This window comes from Bos taurus, chromosome 3 (genome assembly GCF_002263795.3).
Source record: "Bos taurus isolate L1 Dominette 01449 registration number 42190680 breed Hereford chromosome 3, ARS-UCD2.0, whole genome shotgun sequence".
Taxonomy (NCBI): domain Eukaryota; kingdom Metazoa; phylum Chordata; class Mammalia; order Artiodactyla; family Bovidae; genus Bos; species Bos taurus.
The window spans coordinates 51,289,303-51,306,466 of record NC_037330.1 but is presented as its reverse complement, the minus strand read 5'-3'; the positions used below and the strand labels follow the sequence as shown (position 1 = coordinate 51,306,466).

The 17,164-nt window shown below is 38.5% G+C and overlaps 1 protein-coding gene across 5 annotated transcripts in view; it reads left to right on the top strand.

The window, feature by feature from the left end:
- The window catches only part of BTBD8 (BTB domain containing 8), a 93,928-nt gene that overhangs the window by 10,572 nt on the left and 66,192 nt on the right, over positions 1-17,164 (top strand). For 3 of the 5 annotated variants that reach the window (NM_001424789.1, XM_024989022.2, XM_010803305.3), the window contains one exon: positions 13,439-13,674. In NM_001424789.1, the coding sequence (NP_001411718.1) occupies positions 13,439-13,674 (236 nt within the window). Of the gene's footprint in view, positions 1-13,438; positions 13,680-13,708; positions 16,261-17,164 lie in introns of those variants that run through there. The other 2 variants (XM_024989028.2, XM_024989033.2) reach the window with 2 other exon arrangements.

The following is a 17,164-nucleotide window of genomic DNA, read 5'->3' as shown; positions in this document are numbered from 1 at the left end:
TGACTTCTGTATTATTGTTATGTAAAGCATTAAATTCGGAGAAGGCAATGGCACATAATCTAGTACTCTTGCCTGGAGAATCCCATGGACGGAGGAGCCTGGTAGGCTGAAGTCAATGGGGTCACTAAGAGTCGGACACAACTGAGCGACTTCACTTTCACTTTTCCCTTTCATGCATTGGAGAAGGAAATGGCAACCCACTCCAGTGTTCTTGCCTGGAGAATCCCAGGGATGGGGGAGCCTGGCGGGCTGCTGTCTATGGGGTCACACAGAGTCGGACATGACTGAAGCGACTTAGCAGCAGCAGCAGCAGCAAAGCATTAAATTAAATATGTTTACAAAAATATGAGGTCATAACTTTTTAATCTTCTGGCTTGTGTGTGGTCAAAATTTTTGAAGAGGACATCCATCGAACTTCTTAGTAATTTGGGGTACTCATGTTTGGTGAGTTGTCATTAGCTAAATCATGGGAGACACTAAATTAATCCCTGTTCTAATTAAATAGAATTCCATTTTAATGCTTTACTGTTTTCTTCATAGATGTGTAATGATTTGACCCTCATTCTTTGCCAAATGTATCCATAAGGGAAATACGTTCTAAGGTAGTTCTTCAGAATTACATCTCTTTTTAAAAAAAATCTATTTCAGTTACTTTAGAGCGGACTTTTAACACTTTAGAGTTTAAGAACATGTACTGTAGAGCTAGATTGCCTGGATTCAGATTCCCTGCTCTGCTCTTTGGTAGCTGTGTGCCTCAGACTTCATCCCTCTTGCCTAGAGTTTCCTCATCTGTAAAATGCCTGGCACACAATAAGCACCATAAAAATTGTTAACTAAGTTTTTGCACTTGTGAAGTTTAAGGTGCTTATCTGTACCTCATTTCAGTTATTTAATTCCTGCCCTCTCACAATTTCTTACCTTTCTCCAATATATGAAAGGTAGTATTGTTCTAATGATATTCTAAGTTTTTCTGTCACATCCCCATCACATACACTTATTCAGCAGATATTTATTTGGCCCTGTTTGTGAGGTCTAAGTATGTATTGATTAGTGATTCTTGATTTTAGTGTTTAATAATGGTGTTGTGTAAATGTGGAACTAAGTTTTGAAGCCAGTACTGGCAGTTGTGTCATTGTATAGTACTATAGGTTTGTCAATTACTGGTTTTTAAAAGCATCTTTATTGAGGTATAATTCATATAGCTCAGATGTTTCACTTGTCTAATTCAGTGATTTTAGTATTTACACAGAGTTATAATCACAATTTAATTTTGGAGCATTTTCAGTATCCCCAAAAGAAACCCCTTACCCGTTAGCTATCACTCTACACTCTCTCACCTCTTGCCCTAGGTAACACTAATCTATTTTCCGTGAGTGTTCTGGACTTTTCACATAAAGGAAATCATGCAATTTATGGAGTTTGAGCCTGGCTTATTTCATTAAGCATAATGTTTTCTGGGTTTATCCATATTGCTACATATATCTACTTCATTTCTTCTTATTGCCAAATAATATTTCATTGTATGGCAGTGCCACATTTTATATGTCCATTCTTCTGTTGATGGACATTTATGTTGTTTCCACTTTTGGTTAATGTTTCTATGCATATGCCTATGCAATTTGTGTGTGTGTGTGTGTTGTGTGTGTGTGTGTGAACCCGTTTTCATTTCTCTTGAGTATATACCTAGGAGTGGAATCGCTGGATCATATGGTGTTATGATGGCTTCCCTGGTAGCTCAGCTGGTAAAGAATCCGCCTGTAATGCAGAAGACCCCAGTTTGATTCCCAGGTTGGGAAGATCTCCTGGAGAAGGGATAGGCTACCCACTCCAATATTCTTGGGCTTCCCTGGTGGATCAGACAGTAAAGAATCTGCCTGCAAAGCGGGAGACCTGGGTTCTATCCCTGAGTTAGGAAGATCCCCTGGAGGAGGGCATGGCAACCCACTCCAGTATTCTTGCCTGGAGAATCCCCATGGACAGAGAAGCCTGGTGGGCTACAGTACATGAGGTCACAAAGAGTAGGACACAACTGAGCACTAAGCATAGCACAGCACATTGTGCTATGAACATTCCTATGCAATGTGTGTGTGTGTGTGTGTGTGTGAACCTATGTTTTCATTTCTCTTGGGTCAGTATACCTAGGAGTGGAATTACTGGATCATATGGTAATTCTATGTTTAACTCTTTGAAGAAATGCCAAACTCTTTTTCCAAAGAGGCTATACCATTTTACATGCCTTCAAACAATGTATGAAGGTTTCATTTTCTCTACATCCTTGTAACACATGCTGTTATTTTCTGTCATTTTTATTATAGCCATCCTAGTGTATGTGAAGTGATATCTCATTGAGGTTCATTTGTGCTTCCCCAGTAGCTAATGATCTGGGCATATTTTCTTGTGCTTGTTATTTGTGTCTGCTTTGGAGAACTGTTTATTCACATCCTTTGTCCATTTTTCAAATGGATTATTTGTCTTTATATCATTGAGTTATAAGACAGTTCATGTATTCTAGATACTAGACTCATATCAGACATGATTTGCAAATATTTTCCTCCATTCAGTGGGTTGTCTTGATGGTGTCATTTACAACACAAAAGTTTTAGATTTTTAATGTAGCCTAGTTTATCTAATTTTCTTTTGTCACTTTTGCTGCTGGTATTATAGATGAGAAACCATTACCTATTCTAGGGTCACAGAAGATTTATTCTTACACTTTTTTCTACAAATTTTTTGGGTTTATGCTTTTAGCTCTTACATTCAGGTCTATGATCCATTTTGAGTTAATTTTTGTATATAGTATAAGGAAGGGGACCGACTTTATTCTTTTGTATGTTGGATATCTAGTTGTCCCAGTACTATTTTTGAAGAGACTGTTCTTTCCCCGTTGGATTGTCAATATATCCTGTTGAAAATCAGTTGCCTATTGCTGTGGACTGAGTTGTTTCCCCTGAAAATTCATGTGTTGAGGCTCTACTGCCTAATGTGATGGTATTTGGAGACTGTGCCTCTGGGAGGTATATTAAGATTAGATGGGACCTCATGATAAGAACCAGAGAAGGCAATGGCACCCCACTCCAGTACTCTTGCCTGGAAAACCCCATGGACGGAGGAGCCTGACAGGCAGCAGTCCATGGGGTCGCAAAGAGTCGGACACAACTAAGTGACTTCGCTTTCACTTTTCACTTTCATGCATTGGAGAAGGAAATGGCAACCTACTCCAGTGTTCTTGCCTGGAGAATCCCAGGGACAGGGGAGCCTGGTGGGCTGCCGTCTCTGGGGTCGTACAGAGTTGGACACGACTGAAGTGACTTAGCAGCAGCAGCATGATAAGAACAGTACCATTATAACAAGAGACACCAGAGAGAGAGTTGTTCTCTCTTTGTTTATGCCATGTAAGGATACAGTGAAAAGGTGACTAACTGCAAGCCATAGAGAGTTCTCACCAGAACCCCGCATGGTGGCACCTGATCTTGATGTCTAGCCTCCAGAACTGTGAGGAATAAAGTTCTGTTTAAGTCACCAGTCTATGATTTTTGTTATGGCAGCCCAAGGTGACTAATACATAGACATTAGGGTTTATTTCTGATCTCTCAATTCATTTCCTTTGGTCTGTATGTCTATCCTTAATACTAATACCAATTATAAGTTTAACTTTTATGAGAAATCAGAGTTGGATTTTTGTGTTGTTATGTCCTGAGTCCTAGGTATTTTTTAGATGCTAGTCTTTTAGTTATTTGCTAACACACTTTTTGCCTATAATAAAAATCATGTTGACTTTAGTGTAGAAAATTCTTTTGGATAATTAAACTTTAAATATATGTGTGTGATTTGGCTTATTTTTCTTCATTTTATGCTCTGACAGTTGCTTAAATAATCTGTTTTTATTATTTCAGTTTTTTCATATGAAGCTACAATAAGCATAAACAGAAAATTGTCTAACTTTGGCTTTCTGTTTGTAAGAACAGTATGATATGCTGTAATTTAAACAGATACTTTAAGTGTAATTTAGAAAATCATTATCATTTTCTAGTATAGATCATTGGTTCATTGTTGAGTTCCAACCATCAATTTAAAAATACTGTATACACTTTTGTGTTTCTAGTAGGTGGTGGTGTAGTGGCTTTGTTGTAGAGTAGGCGCTGTGGTAAGCAGGTCTACCATTTCTAACTGTGTGAATGTGGATCACACTAATTGCTTCTCATTAGTTTTATCACCTTAATAAAATGAATATAATGACAATACCTACCTCATAATGTTGTTGCGAAGGTTAAATTAGATGCTTTTAAAGCACTTAGCACAGTGACCTGGCATATAGTAAGCACTGAATACATTTTAGTAAGTATTATTCCTAGTAGTAGCCATATGAAATTATACATTTCTCCAGCTACTGAGTGTACGTTTAGAAGATGCTTGGGAAAGGTCAAATTTTGTATACTAGAGAAAGAGAAATTATATTAATGCTACCCTTTATTTATTATCATTGAAGTGTTAGGGAAAAAAGATCAAATGAGAGACAGTATGGTAGAGTGGAGGAAGCACTGATCCTGGCAGCAAGACAGAGCTGCCTTTTGCCTGTGCATTACCTTGTTTTAGTAATGTTTCCTAGCACTTCACAACCCTCTATTTTAAGTGTTAGATTTCTGTTTCATGTTAGATTAGTGATGTATGTCTGAAGTATGTTAGGTAAGGTCCTTGAGATTAAATCTGCTCATCAGTGTGAACATTGCTAATGATATCTCATCAGATCAGATCAGATCAGATCAGTTGCTCAGTCGTGTGACTCTTTGCCACCCCATGAATCACAGCACATCAGGCCTCCCTGTCCATCACCAGCTCCCGGAGTTCATTCAGACTCACGTCCACTGAGTCAGTGATGCCATCCAGCCATCTCATCCTCTGTCGTCCCCTTCTCCTCTTGCCCCCAATCCCTCCCAGCATCAGAGTCTTTTCCAGTGAGTCAACTCTTCGAATGAGGTGGCCAAAGTACTGGAGTTTCAAAGTACTGAATGATGCTTTAGCATCATTCCTTCCAAAGAAATCCCAGGGCTGATCTCCTTCAGAACGGACTGGTTGGATCTCCTTGCAGTCCAAGGGACTCTCAAGAGTCTTCTCCAACACCACAGTTCAAAAGCATCAGTTCTTCGGCGCTCAGCCTTGTCTTGCGTATACAAAGTTCTTGTAACATGCCTCCTCCCCCTTTTTTAAAAATTTATTTTTTTATTGAAGGATAATTGCTTTGAAGAATTTTGTTGTTTTCTGTCAAACCTCAATGTGAATCAGCCATAGGTATACATATGTCCCCTCCCTTTTGAACCTCCCTCCCATCTTCCTCCCTATCTCACCCCTCTAGGTTGATACAGAGCCCCTCTTTGAGTTTCCTGAACCACACAGCAAATTCCCGTTGGCTATCTCTTTTACATATGGTAATGTAAGGTTCCATGTTACTCTTTCCATACATCTCACCCTCTACTCCTCTCTCCCTATGTCCATAAGTCTATTCTCTATGTTTATTTCTCCACTGCTGCCCTGTAAATAAGTACCATTTTTCAGTACCATTTTTCTAGATTCCGTATATATGCATTAGAATATGATATTTCTCTTTCTCTTTCTGACTTACTTCACTCCGTATAATAGGTTCTGGGTTCATCCTACCTGATTAGGACTGACTCAAATGCGTACCTTTTTACAGCTGAGTAGTATTCCATTGTGTATATGTACCAAAACTTCTTTATCCTTTTATCTGTCAATGGACATCTAGGTTGCTTCCATGTTCTAGCGATGGTAATTAGTGCTGCAATGAACAATGGGATACATGTGTCTCTTTCAGTTTTGGTTTCCTCAGGGTAAATGCCTAGGAGTGGGATTGCTGGATCATATGGTGGTTTTATTTGTAGTTTTTTAAGGAATCTCCATACCATCTTCCATAGTGGCTGTATCAATTTACATTCCCACCAACAGTTCAGGAGCGTTCCCTTTTCTCCACACCCTCTCCAGCATTTATTGTTTGTAGACCTTTTGATGATGGCCATTCTGACCAGTGTGAAGTGATACCTCATTGTAGTTTTGATTTGTATTTCTCTAATAATGAGCTGTGTTGCGCATCTTTTCATGTGTTTGTTAGCCATCTGTATGTCTTCTTTGGACAAATGTCTGTTTAGGTCTTTTTCCCACTTTTGATTGGGTTGTTTGTTTTTCTGGTATTGAGTTGTGTGAACTGCTTGTATATTTTGGAAATTAATCCTTTGTCAGTTGTTTCATTTGCTATTATTTTCTCCCATTATGAAGGTTGTCTTTTCACCTTGCTTATAGTTTCCTTTGCTGTGCAAAAGCTTTTAAGTTTAATCAGGTCCCACTTGTTTACTTTTGTTTTTATTTGTGTTACTCTAGGAGGTGGGTCATAGGGGATCTGCTTTGAATTATGTCATTGAGTGTTCTATCTATGTTTTCCTCTAAGAGTTTTATAGCTTCTGGTCTTACATTTAGATCTTTAGTCCATTTTGAGTTTATCTTTGGTGTTAGGAAGTGTTCTAATTTCATTCTTTTACATGTAGCTGTCCAGTTTTCCCAGCACCATTTAATGAAGAGGCTGTCTTTGCCCCATTGTATATTCTTGCCTTCTTTGTCAAAAATAAGGTACCCATAGCTGCATGGGTTTATATCTGGGCTTTCTATCTTGTGCCATTGGTTTATATTTCTGTTTTTGTGCCAGTATCATACTGTCTTGATGACTGTAACTTTGTAGTATAATCTGAAGTCAGGAAGGTTGATTCCTCCAGCTCCATTCTTCTTTCTCAAGATTGCTTTGGCTGTTCAGGGTCTTTTGTGTTTCCATATGAATTGTGAAATTTTTTGTTCTAGTTTTGTGAAAAATGCCATTAGTAATTTGATACGAATCACATTGAATCTATAGATTGCACTTGTTAGTATAGTCATTTTCATAATATTAATTCTTCCTACCCAAGAACATGGAATATTTCTCCATCTGTTTATGTCATCTTTGATTTCTTTCATTAGTGTCTTATAATTTTCTGTGTATAGTTCTTTTGTCCCCTGAGGTAAGTTTATTCCTAAATATTTAATTCTTTTTGTTGCAATGATAAATGGGATTTATTCCTTAATTTCTCTTTCTGATTTTTCATTGTTAGGAGGATATAGAAATGCCAGTGACTTCTGGGTATTGATTTTGTATCCTGCAACTTTGCTAAATTCACTGATTAGCTCTAGTAATACCTCCTCCCCTTTTAAAAAGAAGATTGTATTGAAATTTGTCTGTGTTAATATAAAGCTTAAGGAGAGGAATATAAAGTATTGAGATTATGATTTTTTAGTAAAAATTCTGATCAAAGAGTCTGAAAAAAAATTTTATATATAGCAACTTCAGATACGGCTCAAATGATTGGCAGTGGAAAGTACTGATAGTTTTTTCTTTATGACCTCGTGATAAAAATCTTTGATTTCTTAAGACTTACCGCACTATAGTTGTCTGAAAATGTGTGTTCATGTTTTTGTGTGGGTAAAAAGGGAAGACCTTTAAATTTTCAGTTTAACATCAATGCTAGGATAAAATGTCAACCAAGTAAACACATAGAACAGCAGCACAGCATGAACGATTCCATTTCCCCTACAGCTTTCTCAAATCCCTTATACTAGTAGGGCTGAAGTGGGTGGAACAGGTACCTTGTAATATTAACTATGTGTATAGACAGCATGGCAGTCCACTCCAGTGTTCTTGCCTGGAGAATCCCATGGACAGAGGAATTTAGTGGGCTGCAGTCCACGGAGTAGCAAAGAATTGCACACGACTGAAGCGGCTGAGCACAACAGAGCACATATATATAACTTGGACCCTCACTGACTGGGGAAAGACTGCCCCTCCCAGAGTTAGCTAATTCCCATAGTGTGCCTTTGATATGCAAACCAAGTAATCCTGAATCCATTCGTACACCCACTTTTCCCTCTGGTTCTTACACTCTAGAAGGCAACACTCCTCTGCCCTAATCATCCCAGAGCCAGATACCAGACAACCAGAGACCACCTTTATAGCTCAGAGCCCCCTCATACCCAAATTATTCAAACTCTTTAGTCCTAAACTTGCTCACTTGCTTACTTTGCCTCACTCATTCCTTCCTCCCAAAACCACTTTTGCTCCCTCCTTTTGCCTCCAAATCGATCCTGTTGCTCAGTTCTACCTGTTGAGTACTTTGCTTCTGACACTTCCGGTCACCAGATTTGTAGTTTTTTCCCCCTCGCCAAGCAATTCTCAGGTTCTCCAGGTATCAGTTGGGTGTCCTACAGATTTAATTCAATTCTGACACTGTCTACCTGGAGATTGTTACCTGTGCTTCTGACCATCTGAATGCAGATTCTTGTGGCCCCTCCCTCAGGTTCACCTCATTTGCTGGAGCAGCTCCTAGGACTCAGGAAAATATTTTACTTGACATATTATTGGTAAAAACTCAGAAACAGCCAGATGGAGGTGATGCATAGGGCACGGGTTATGGGAAGGAGCTTCCATGCCCTCTCAGGGTTCACTACTCTCCCAGTACCTCCATGTGTCCACCAACCCAGAGGCTCACTGAAACCCATCTAAAGATGCAGGCTTCATTACATAGGCATGATTGATTAGTGTGTGTTAATAGCTCTGCTGCTGCTGCTGCTGCTGCTAAGTCGCTTCAGTCGTGTCCGACTCTTAGCGACCCCATGGACTGCAGCCTTCCAGGCTCCTCTGCCCATGGGATTTTCCAGGCAAGAGTACTGGAGTGGGGTGCCATTGCCTTCTCCGGGTTAATAGCTCAGTCGTGTCCAAATCTTTGTGACCCCATGGACTGTAGCCTGCCCAGTTCCCATGGAATTCTCCAGAGAAGAATACTGAAGTGGGTTGTCATTTCCTTCTCCAGGGGATCTTCCTGACCCAGGAATCGAATTGGGGTCCCCCACATTGCAGGTAGATTCTGTACCGTCTGAACCACCAGGGAAGCCCAATCATTGGTCGTTGGTGGTTAATTTAGCCTCTCCCCTCTCCAGAGGTGGAGGGAAGAGCTTAGTTCCAACCTTCAAAGCACTTGGTTGGTTTTCCTGGATTCCAGTTCCCATCCTTATGGGCTTTCTAAAAGTCACCTACCTCCCTAATGTAAACTCTGATGTGGTTTAAAGGGGCTTGCTATGAATAACTAAAGACATACATTTCATTTTTATCCTTCTGGAGATATTTCAGGAACTGGGAATAAAATTAAGTGCTGTAATAAAGTTCATGCCCCAACCAGTAATGCTGAAGAAGCTAAAGTTGAATGGTTCTATGAAGGCTTACAAGACCTTCTGGAACTAACACCCAAAAAAATGTCCTTTTCATTACAGGGGACTGAAATGCAAAAGTAGGAAGTCAAGAAATACCTGGAGTAACATGCAACTTTGGCCTTAAAGTACAAAATGAAGCAGGGCAAAGGCTAACAAGAGTTTTGCCAAGAGAACACACTGGTCATAGCAAACACCCTCTTGCAACAATGCAAGAGAAGGCTCTACACATGGACATCACCAGATGGTCAATACTGAAATCAGATTGATTATATTCTTTGCAGCCAAAGATGGAGAAGCTCTATACTGTCAGCAAAAACAAGACTAGGAGCTGACTGTGGCTCAGATCATGAAGTCCTTATTGCAAAATTCAGACTAAAATTGAAGACTGTTGGGAAAACCACTAGACTATTCCGGTATGACCTAAGTCAAATCCCTTACAATTATACAGTAGAAGTGATAAATAGATTCCAGGGATTAGATCTGATAGACAGAGTCCCTGAAGAACTATGGATGGAGATTCTGACATTGTACAGGAGGCAGTGATCAAGACCATCCCCAAGAAAAAGAAATGCAAAAAAGCAAAATGGTTGTCAGAGGAGGCCTTACAAATAGCTGATAAAAGAAGAGAAGCAAAAGGCAAAGGCAAAGGAGAAAAGAAAAGATATACCCATTTGAATGCAGAGTTCCAAGAATAGCAAGGAGAGACAAGAAAGCCTTCCTCAGTGATCAATGCAAAGAAATAGAGGAAGACAATAGAATGGGAAAGAAAATTAGAGATACCAAGGGAACATTTCATACAAAGATGGGCATAATAAAGGACAGAAATAGTATGGACCTAAGAGAAGCAGAAGATATTAAGGAGAGGTGGCAAGAATACACAGAAGAATGATACAAAAAAAGATCTTCATGACCCAGATAACCACAATGGTGTGATCACTCACCTAGAGCCAGACATCCTAGAATGTGAAGTCAAGTGGGCCTTAGAAAGGATCACTATGAACAAAGCTAGTGGCGGTGATGGAATTCCAGTTGAGCTATTTCAAATCCTGAAAGATGATCCTGTGAAAGTGCTGCACTCAATATGCCAGCAAATGTGGAAAACTCAGCAGTGGCCACAGGACTGGAAAAGGTCAGTTTTCATTCCAATCCCAAAGAAAGGTAATGCCAAAGAATGTTCAAACTACCACACAATTGCACTCATCTCACACACTAGCAAAGTAATGCTCAACATTTTCCAAGCCAGGCTTCAATAGTACATGAACCGTGAACTTCCAGATGTTCAAGATGGATTTAGAAAGGCCAGAGGACCCAGAGATCAAATTGCCAACATCCATTGGATCATTGAAAAAGCAAGAGAGTTCCAGAAAAGCATCTACTTCTGCTTTATTGACTATGCCAAAGCCTTTGACTGTGTGGATTACAACAAACTGGAAAATTCCAGACCACCTGACCTGCCTCCTGAGAAATCGGTATGCAGGAGCTGACTGTGGAAGCAGCAGTTAGAACTGGACATGGAACAGACTGATTCCAAATCAGGAAAGGAGTACGTCAAGTCTGTATATTGTCACCCAGCTTATTTAACTTATATGCAGAGTACATCATGCAAAATGCCAGGCTGGATGAAGCACAAGCTGGAATCAAGATTGCCGGGAGAAATATCAATAACCTCAGATATGCAGATGACACCACCCTTATGGCAGAATGTGAAAAGGAACTAAAGAGCCTCTTGATGAAAGTGAAAGAGGAGAGTGAAAAAGTTGGCTTAAAACTCAACACTCAAAAAACTAAGATCATGGCATCCAGTCCCATCACTTCATTGCAAATAGATGGGGAAACAATGGAAACAGTGACAGACTTTATTTGGGGGGGCTCCAGTATCACTGCAAATGGTGACTGCAGCCATGAAATTAAAAGACGCTTGCTCCTTGGAAGAAAATTTATGACCAACCTAGACAGCATATTGAAAAGCAGAGACATTAACTTTGCCAACAAAGGTCCGTCTAGTCAAAGCTATGGTTTTCCCAGTAGTCATGTATGGATGTGAGAGTTGGACTATAAAGAAAGCTGAGTGCTGAAGAATTGATGCTTTTGCACTGTGGTGTTGGAGAAGACTCTTGAGAGTCCCTTGGACTGCAAGGAGATCAGACCAGTTAATCCTAAAGGAAATCAGTCCTGAAGATTCATTGGAAGGACTGATGCTGAAGCTGAAGCTCCAATACTTTGGCCACCTTATGTGAAGAACGGACTCATTGGAAAAGACTTTGATGCTGGGAAAGATTGAAGGTGGGAGGAGATGGGGATGACAGAGGATGAGATGGTTGGTTGGCATCACTGACTTGATGGACATGAGCTTGAGCAAGCTCCGGGAGTTGGTGATGGACAGGGAAGCCTGTCCTGCTATGGTCCATGGGGTTGCAAAGAGTCAGAAATGACTGAGCAACTGAACTGAACTGAACTAAACTGTAATAAAGATAGCCTATGGCTTTTACATAGGAAGTTAGAAGGGTTTTGGAATCTATGTGCTGGGAATGGTGTACAAAGTTCATATTATAAATCACAGTGTCACAACACCCCTGTCAAAAATCAGTTGCCTATAAATGTATGTTCTAGACACTCAGTCCGGTTCCATTGATCCATACATCTGTCCTTATGCCAGTACCACACAGTATTGATGGCTGTAGCTTTGTAGGAAGCTAAGAATTCAGAAAATGTGAATCTTCTAAATTTCTTCTGTTTAAAGATTGTTTTGGCTATCCTAGCATTTCTATTTGAAGATTGGTTTGTCAATTTCTGCAGAAAACTAGCTGAATTTTAATAGGTGTTGCACTGAATCCATAGATTAATTTAAAGAGTATTGCCATTTAAAAAATATTAGATTATCAGTGGAATGTATTTCCATTTAATTGCTTTCAGCATTGTTTTGTAGCTTTCAGCATATAAGACTTGTGCTTTTTGTGAAATATCAAGATATTCCTAAGTATTTTATTTTCTTGTTGCTGTTGTAAATGGAGTTGTTTTCTAATTTAATTTTGGATTGTTTGTTGTTTGTGATTTTTGCATATTAATCTTCTATTTTGCAACTTTGCTGAATTTGTTTAGCAGACAGTTTAGGGATGAATTTCCAAGGATTTTCTATGTATATGTTTGCTATTTGTAGTTGAAGATAGCTTTACTTATTCTTTTCTAATCCAGCTATTTATTTTTCTTGCTTAATTGCTCTGGCTGGAATCTATTTAAATGTTGAACAGAAGTGGTAAGAGCAGACAGACATCCTTGCTGATCTTAGGAAGAAAGTATTCAATTGTTTACCGTTAAGTCTGATGTTAGCTGTGGGTTTTTCATAGGTATGCTTTATCAGGTTGAGAATGTTTCCCTCCATTCCTAGTTTGTTGAATGTTTTATGACAGGGTGTTGGATTTTGTCAATATATGATTTTAGGGGACATAAACGTTCACACTAGAGCATATGGTATATAACTTTGATTTTCATGTGTTTAATTACCCTTGAATTCCTAAAATAAAACCCAGTTGATCATGATGCATAATTCTTTTTATATGTTGTTGGATTCACTTTGCTATTATTTTGTTGAAGATTTTTTTCTCTACATTAATAAGAGATATTGGTCTGTAGTTTTCTTGTGATGTCTTTGTCTCGTTTTGATCCAACATAATACTGGCTTCACATAATGAGTTAAGTGTTAGGTCTTATATTTTTGGAAAAGTTTGTAAAGGATTGCCATTAATTAATTTTCTTTCATTTGGTAATGTTCACCAGGGAGGCCACCTGGTCCTGTGTCCTTCTTTGTGAGAAGTTTTTGAATACTAATTCAATCTCTTTACTTGTTATTTGTCTATTCAGATACTCTTTCTTCTTAAATCAAGTTTCGTAGTGTGTGTCCTTCCTAGGAATTGTCCATTTCATGTAGGTTATATAATTTTTTGGCAATTACACATTCCTTTTTAACATTGTTTCTTTATACACTACTTTTCAAACTTCCTGCTATTTTAGATGGACCTTTCTTTAGTGTAGATTAAGAAGATTTTCCAACTATGTGGCTGTTATCTATGAAAGCCACACATTGGGAAATGAGGTTTTAAGAATAACCAACATTATTTTTATTAATATTTTGCATTTTGTCTTTTAGGATTGTATACTCATCAAACAGAAATATAAAAAGCTACGAAGAAGAAATTCTTAGGAAAAAGATAGTGGAAAGTGGAGTACCACAAAAGAAATGTGACTTCAGTGTTGGAAATTGTACTGACCATGATAGAAGGTTATCTGTAGAGTTCTTAAGTAAAAGATCATCTGATCATTCTCTTCTGAAACATGAAATTCCAAAAGATATCAACAGCAAAGAGGAAAATGTAATTTCCACTGGTGAGGTATTTTTTGTGGATTTTTATAAACTTTTATAGCCATGAAAGTAATTATATTCTAAACACTTAGAGAAAAACATACTTCAAAAATCAGCTCTGTTGAACATTTTTTTATAAGTAGATGAAAGTCAGTATAAATGAAAGTATATAATTTATGAGTGAATGGAAATAATAATATGGCCTACTCCCAGTTTTCCCAAGTAATTAGAGATGGAGTTATTATTAATAAATACAGACATAATTCACAATTTTCCTTTTAAGCTTCTATATATTTTCACTCTTATTCTAATCTACACAAGCAAAAGCTTTAGCACACTGTAGAATCAGTTCTAACACAATGTATGCGTTCCTTAAAAAACTCCATGCAACACAAAAATCACCAATACATTTTGTCGTGACACATTTTTAAAAGATCGGAACCTTAAAAAACTAGGAGCATAGTTTTATCCATGTTAAATGATTCAGCAATATATAAATACTACAATAAATATGGCATTTGACCTTGAAAAAGAGGTCTAGTTTGTTTGTAGAAGTGGGTGTCAAAAGGGTTGCAGCTTGTGAATTGCTGTGAATTGGTGGAAGGAGTATGTTAAGGATGTAGATATAGATACAGTAGATATTCCAACAGGAGACTCAAGAGCCTTGGATAAGAGAACATAACTGTTTATTACTTATAGAGCATCTCAGAACCACTTCTCAACCCTCAGTTCCCATGAGGGCTTAATGTTACCTGCTGTTCACATGCAATGGAGTTGCACCATAGGAGGGGAACCCCAACTTTATGAGACTTTTATAGGCTGCTGGCAGACCTGCTCATCCTCCTCCACAGAGGGAGAGATCTTTACTTTGGAAGGTAGATAAATCTTGTCTGGTGAGGGGAAGGTAGGAATGTAAGGAAATGATTTTGAGGAGAGGATAGTCTCTGAATCTTTCTGGAGCATCTCATTATCTCTAACTTCCAAGATGTATTTGTTGTTTAATCACCCTTGATCCAAATTTGCCAGTGCTCTGCTCAGAAAGGACAGACCATACAAAAACAAAAATATTCATAGAAAATGGTCTCCCAGTAGCTGTTATCTGAAATCAGATGGAAATTTGTAACACCAGAAATGAGTAGGCATGGGTGAACTGAGGTTTCTGGTAGGTGTCTTAGGTATTTATGTTTTATGTATATTCTTTCATGGCTCAGTCCAACTGGATACAGTTCCTTGCATTGACTTAGTATTTCTTATGGATTACCTTGCACCTAAGGAAAGGAAAAATTCCCGTTATGCAAAAATTGTTCCCTAATATGTCAGTTGTGTTGGATCAAACTCATGTTTTCAAAACATGTGTTACAGTTGAATTGACTGTACATGATAGTATCTGTTAACTAAAAGATTTTTATTACTGATGTTTAGTGCAGCAACAATAAAAACAAACTGATTTAAGCTCAGTTAGGTTTCTTTTGTATATGTTCACCATATTGTATTATGGTAAATGAATGCATGCATGCATGCCTCTTTTAGGCTTGAGATAGATCTGTTCATTTTTTAAACTATCTCATTTAGTCTCAGCCCTACAAAGAAAGTGGTTACAGACTGATTTTATAGATGAGGACAGTAAGGCTCAGAGAGTATAAGGGACTTTCTAAGGCCACACAGATGGGGCAGTTGACCGAGCTGATATTCGATACCCATTTTTCTTGCCTCTAGCCTAGAACTCTGCCATGAGCCCACAATAGCCGATTAAAGTGGCCAAACAGATTTTTAGTGTAGATGGAAAGAGTTCATTTACCCCTCAACCCCTTGCCTTTATCTATTTTCTCCTCCATCACTCCATGGAAATCCCACCCCACCCCACCCCATGTTGATCAGTTTAATAGACACTTGTTTGCCACATCTTATAAAGTCCTTTGCCATCCTCCATACTGTCCGTGCCACCCTCCTTGAAACTTCCTCTGTCTTCTTGACTCTGTGCTGTCTGGATTTTCCCTCTCAGTCACTGCTCAGTCTCCTTCACCAGCACTTCCTCTTTAATTTTTTTTTTTGAGGTTCATATCCAACCACTGACCAGACATATCTGTCTAAATATACCTCTAAATATAAATATCTCAAAATTTAACCTGTGTCAGACTGATCTAATCACCTGCCTTTCCCAGCCTGCTCTTCTTTTAAATACTGCATAATGTGAATTATATTAATTATATTACTATCTTTCTTTCTTCCTTTTTTTTATACACTCTTTTATTTCTTTATTTTAGACCTCACCATGTGACATTCGGGATCTTTGTTCCCAGCCCAGGGATCAAATTCATGTGTTATATTGTTTCCCACACTTCTACCAACCCAAATTTTGTGTTAGAAAAATGTATATAAAATATATGTTAATGTTGCAGGCTTTATGGTCATATCTTTTTGCCTTGTCATGCTGTTCATGGTGCTCTCAAGGCAAGAATGCTGAAGTGGTTTGCCATTCCCTTCTCCAGGACATCATATACCTTCCAGTTATATTCATTTATTGATGCTTCGGCTTATAGGACTAGAAGTTAGTAAACAAGACTGATAATGGCATTGGAACTTTAATAATTCCTTCCTATTATTGCACTGTAAGTATTAAAAGGGGGTAGATTCTGCCCCCACGATTATGTGTCTTTGGCATAAGGTTTATCGTGCCCCCTGCAGTGGAATCATGGAGTCCTAGCCACTGGACTGCCAGGGAATTCCCTATATTAACTATCTTTCTTCTCAGTTACTCTTTTATCCTTCATTCAATTCATGAGCATGTCTGTTGATTTGCCTCCTAAATATTCTTAAATACTTCTCTCCTTTATCCTCCTGCCATTTCTTTATTTCAGTAAGTTGCTATTTTCTTTGAGAATTTGAACCTCAACTGGTCACCTGACTTCTTGTGCCACCTTCCATTTCTATTGTATAGAACAAAATTTGTTCATTGCAAGCCTGACCATGGCACTTGCCTTATTAAAATTCTTTAGTAGTCTCCCACAGCCTTAATATAAATCCCAGCTTCTTTCCCATGGTATAAGGGGATTTGGGGAACTGACTGCCGCCTAGTACTCTGCTGCCTCCTATCTTCACAACCCCTCACACCCCCTGAGCTCTGCTCTTACTGACTTGGCATTTCATCTGAAAGAACTGTATTTTGTTACTTCTGTGCTTTTATACTTGGTATTTGTTCCTGGAATGCCATTCTAATCAGCACATTATTCAAATACCAACTTTTGAAGATTTGATACAAAGATTGAACAAAAGATTTGATACAAGATTGAAGAAAACAGATAGTGTTACTGTTTTGCAGTTTAGAGAAGGTATAATCAGGTTGGTTATGTACCAAGTGTGTTAAGGACTCAAATAGGGCACATTAACCTAGACGTAGGCCTTCAGAAAAAACTACATGGAAGGAATAACAGGCCTTCAGAGAAAGCTGTGTGGAAGGAATAATATCTGAACTGAATCCTGAAGAAAAAGCAGATGTTGACCAGACATAGAGAG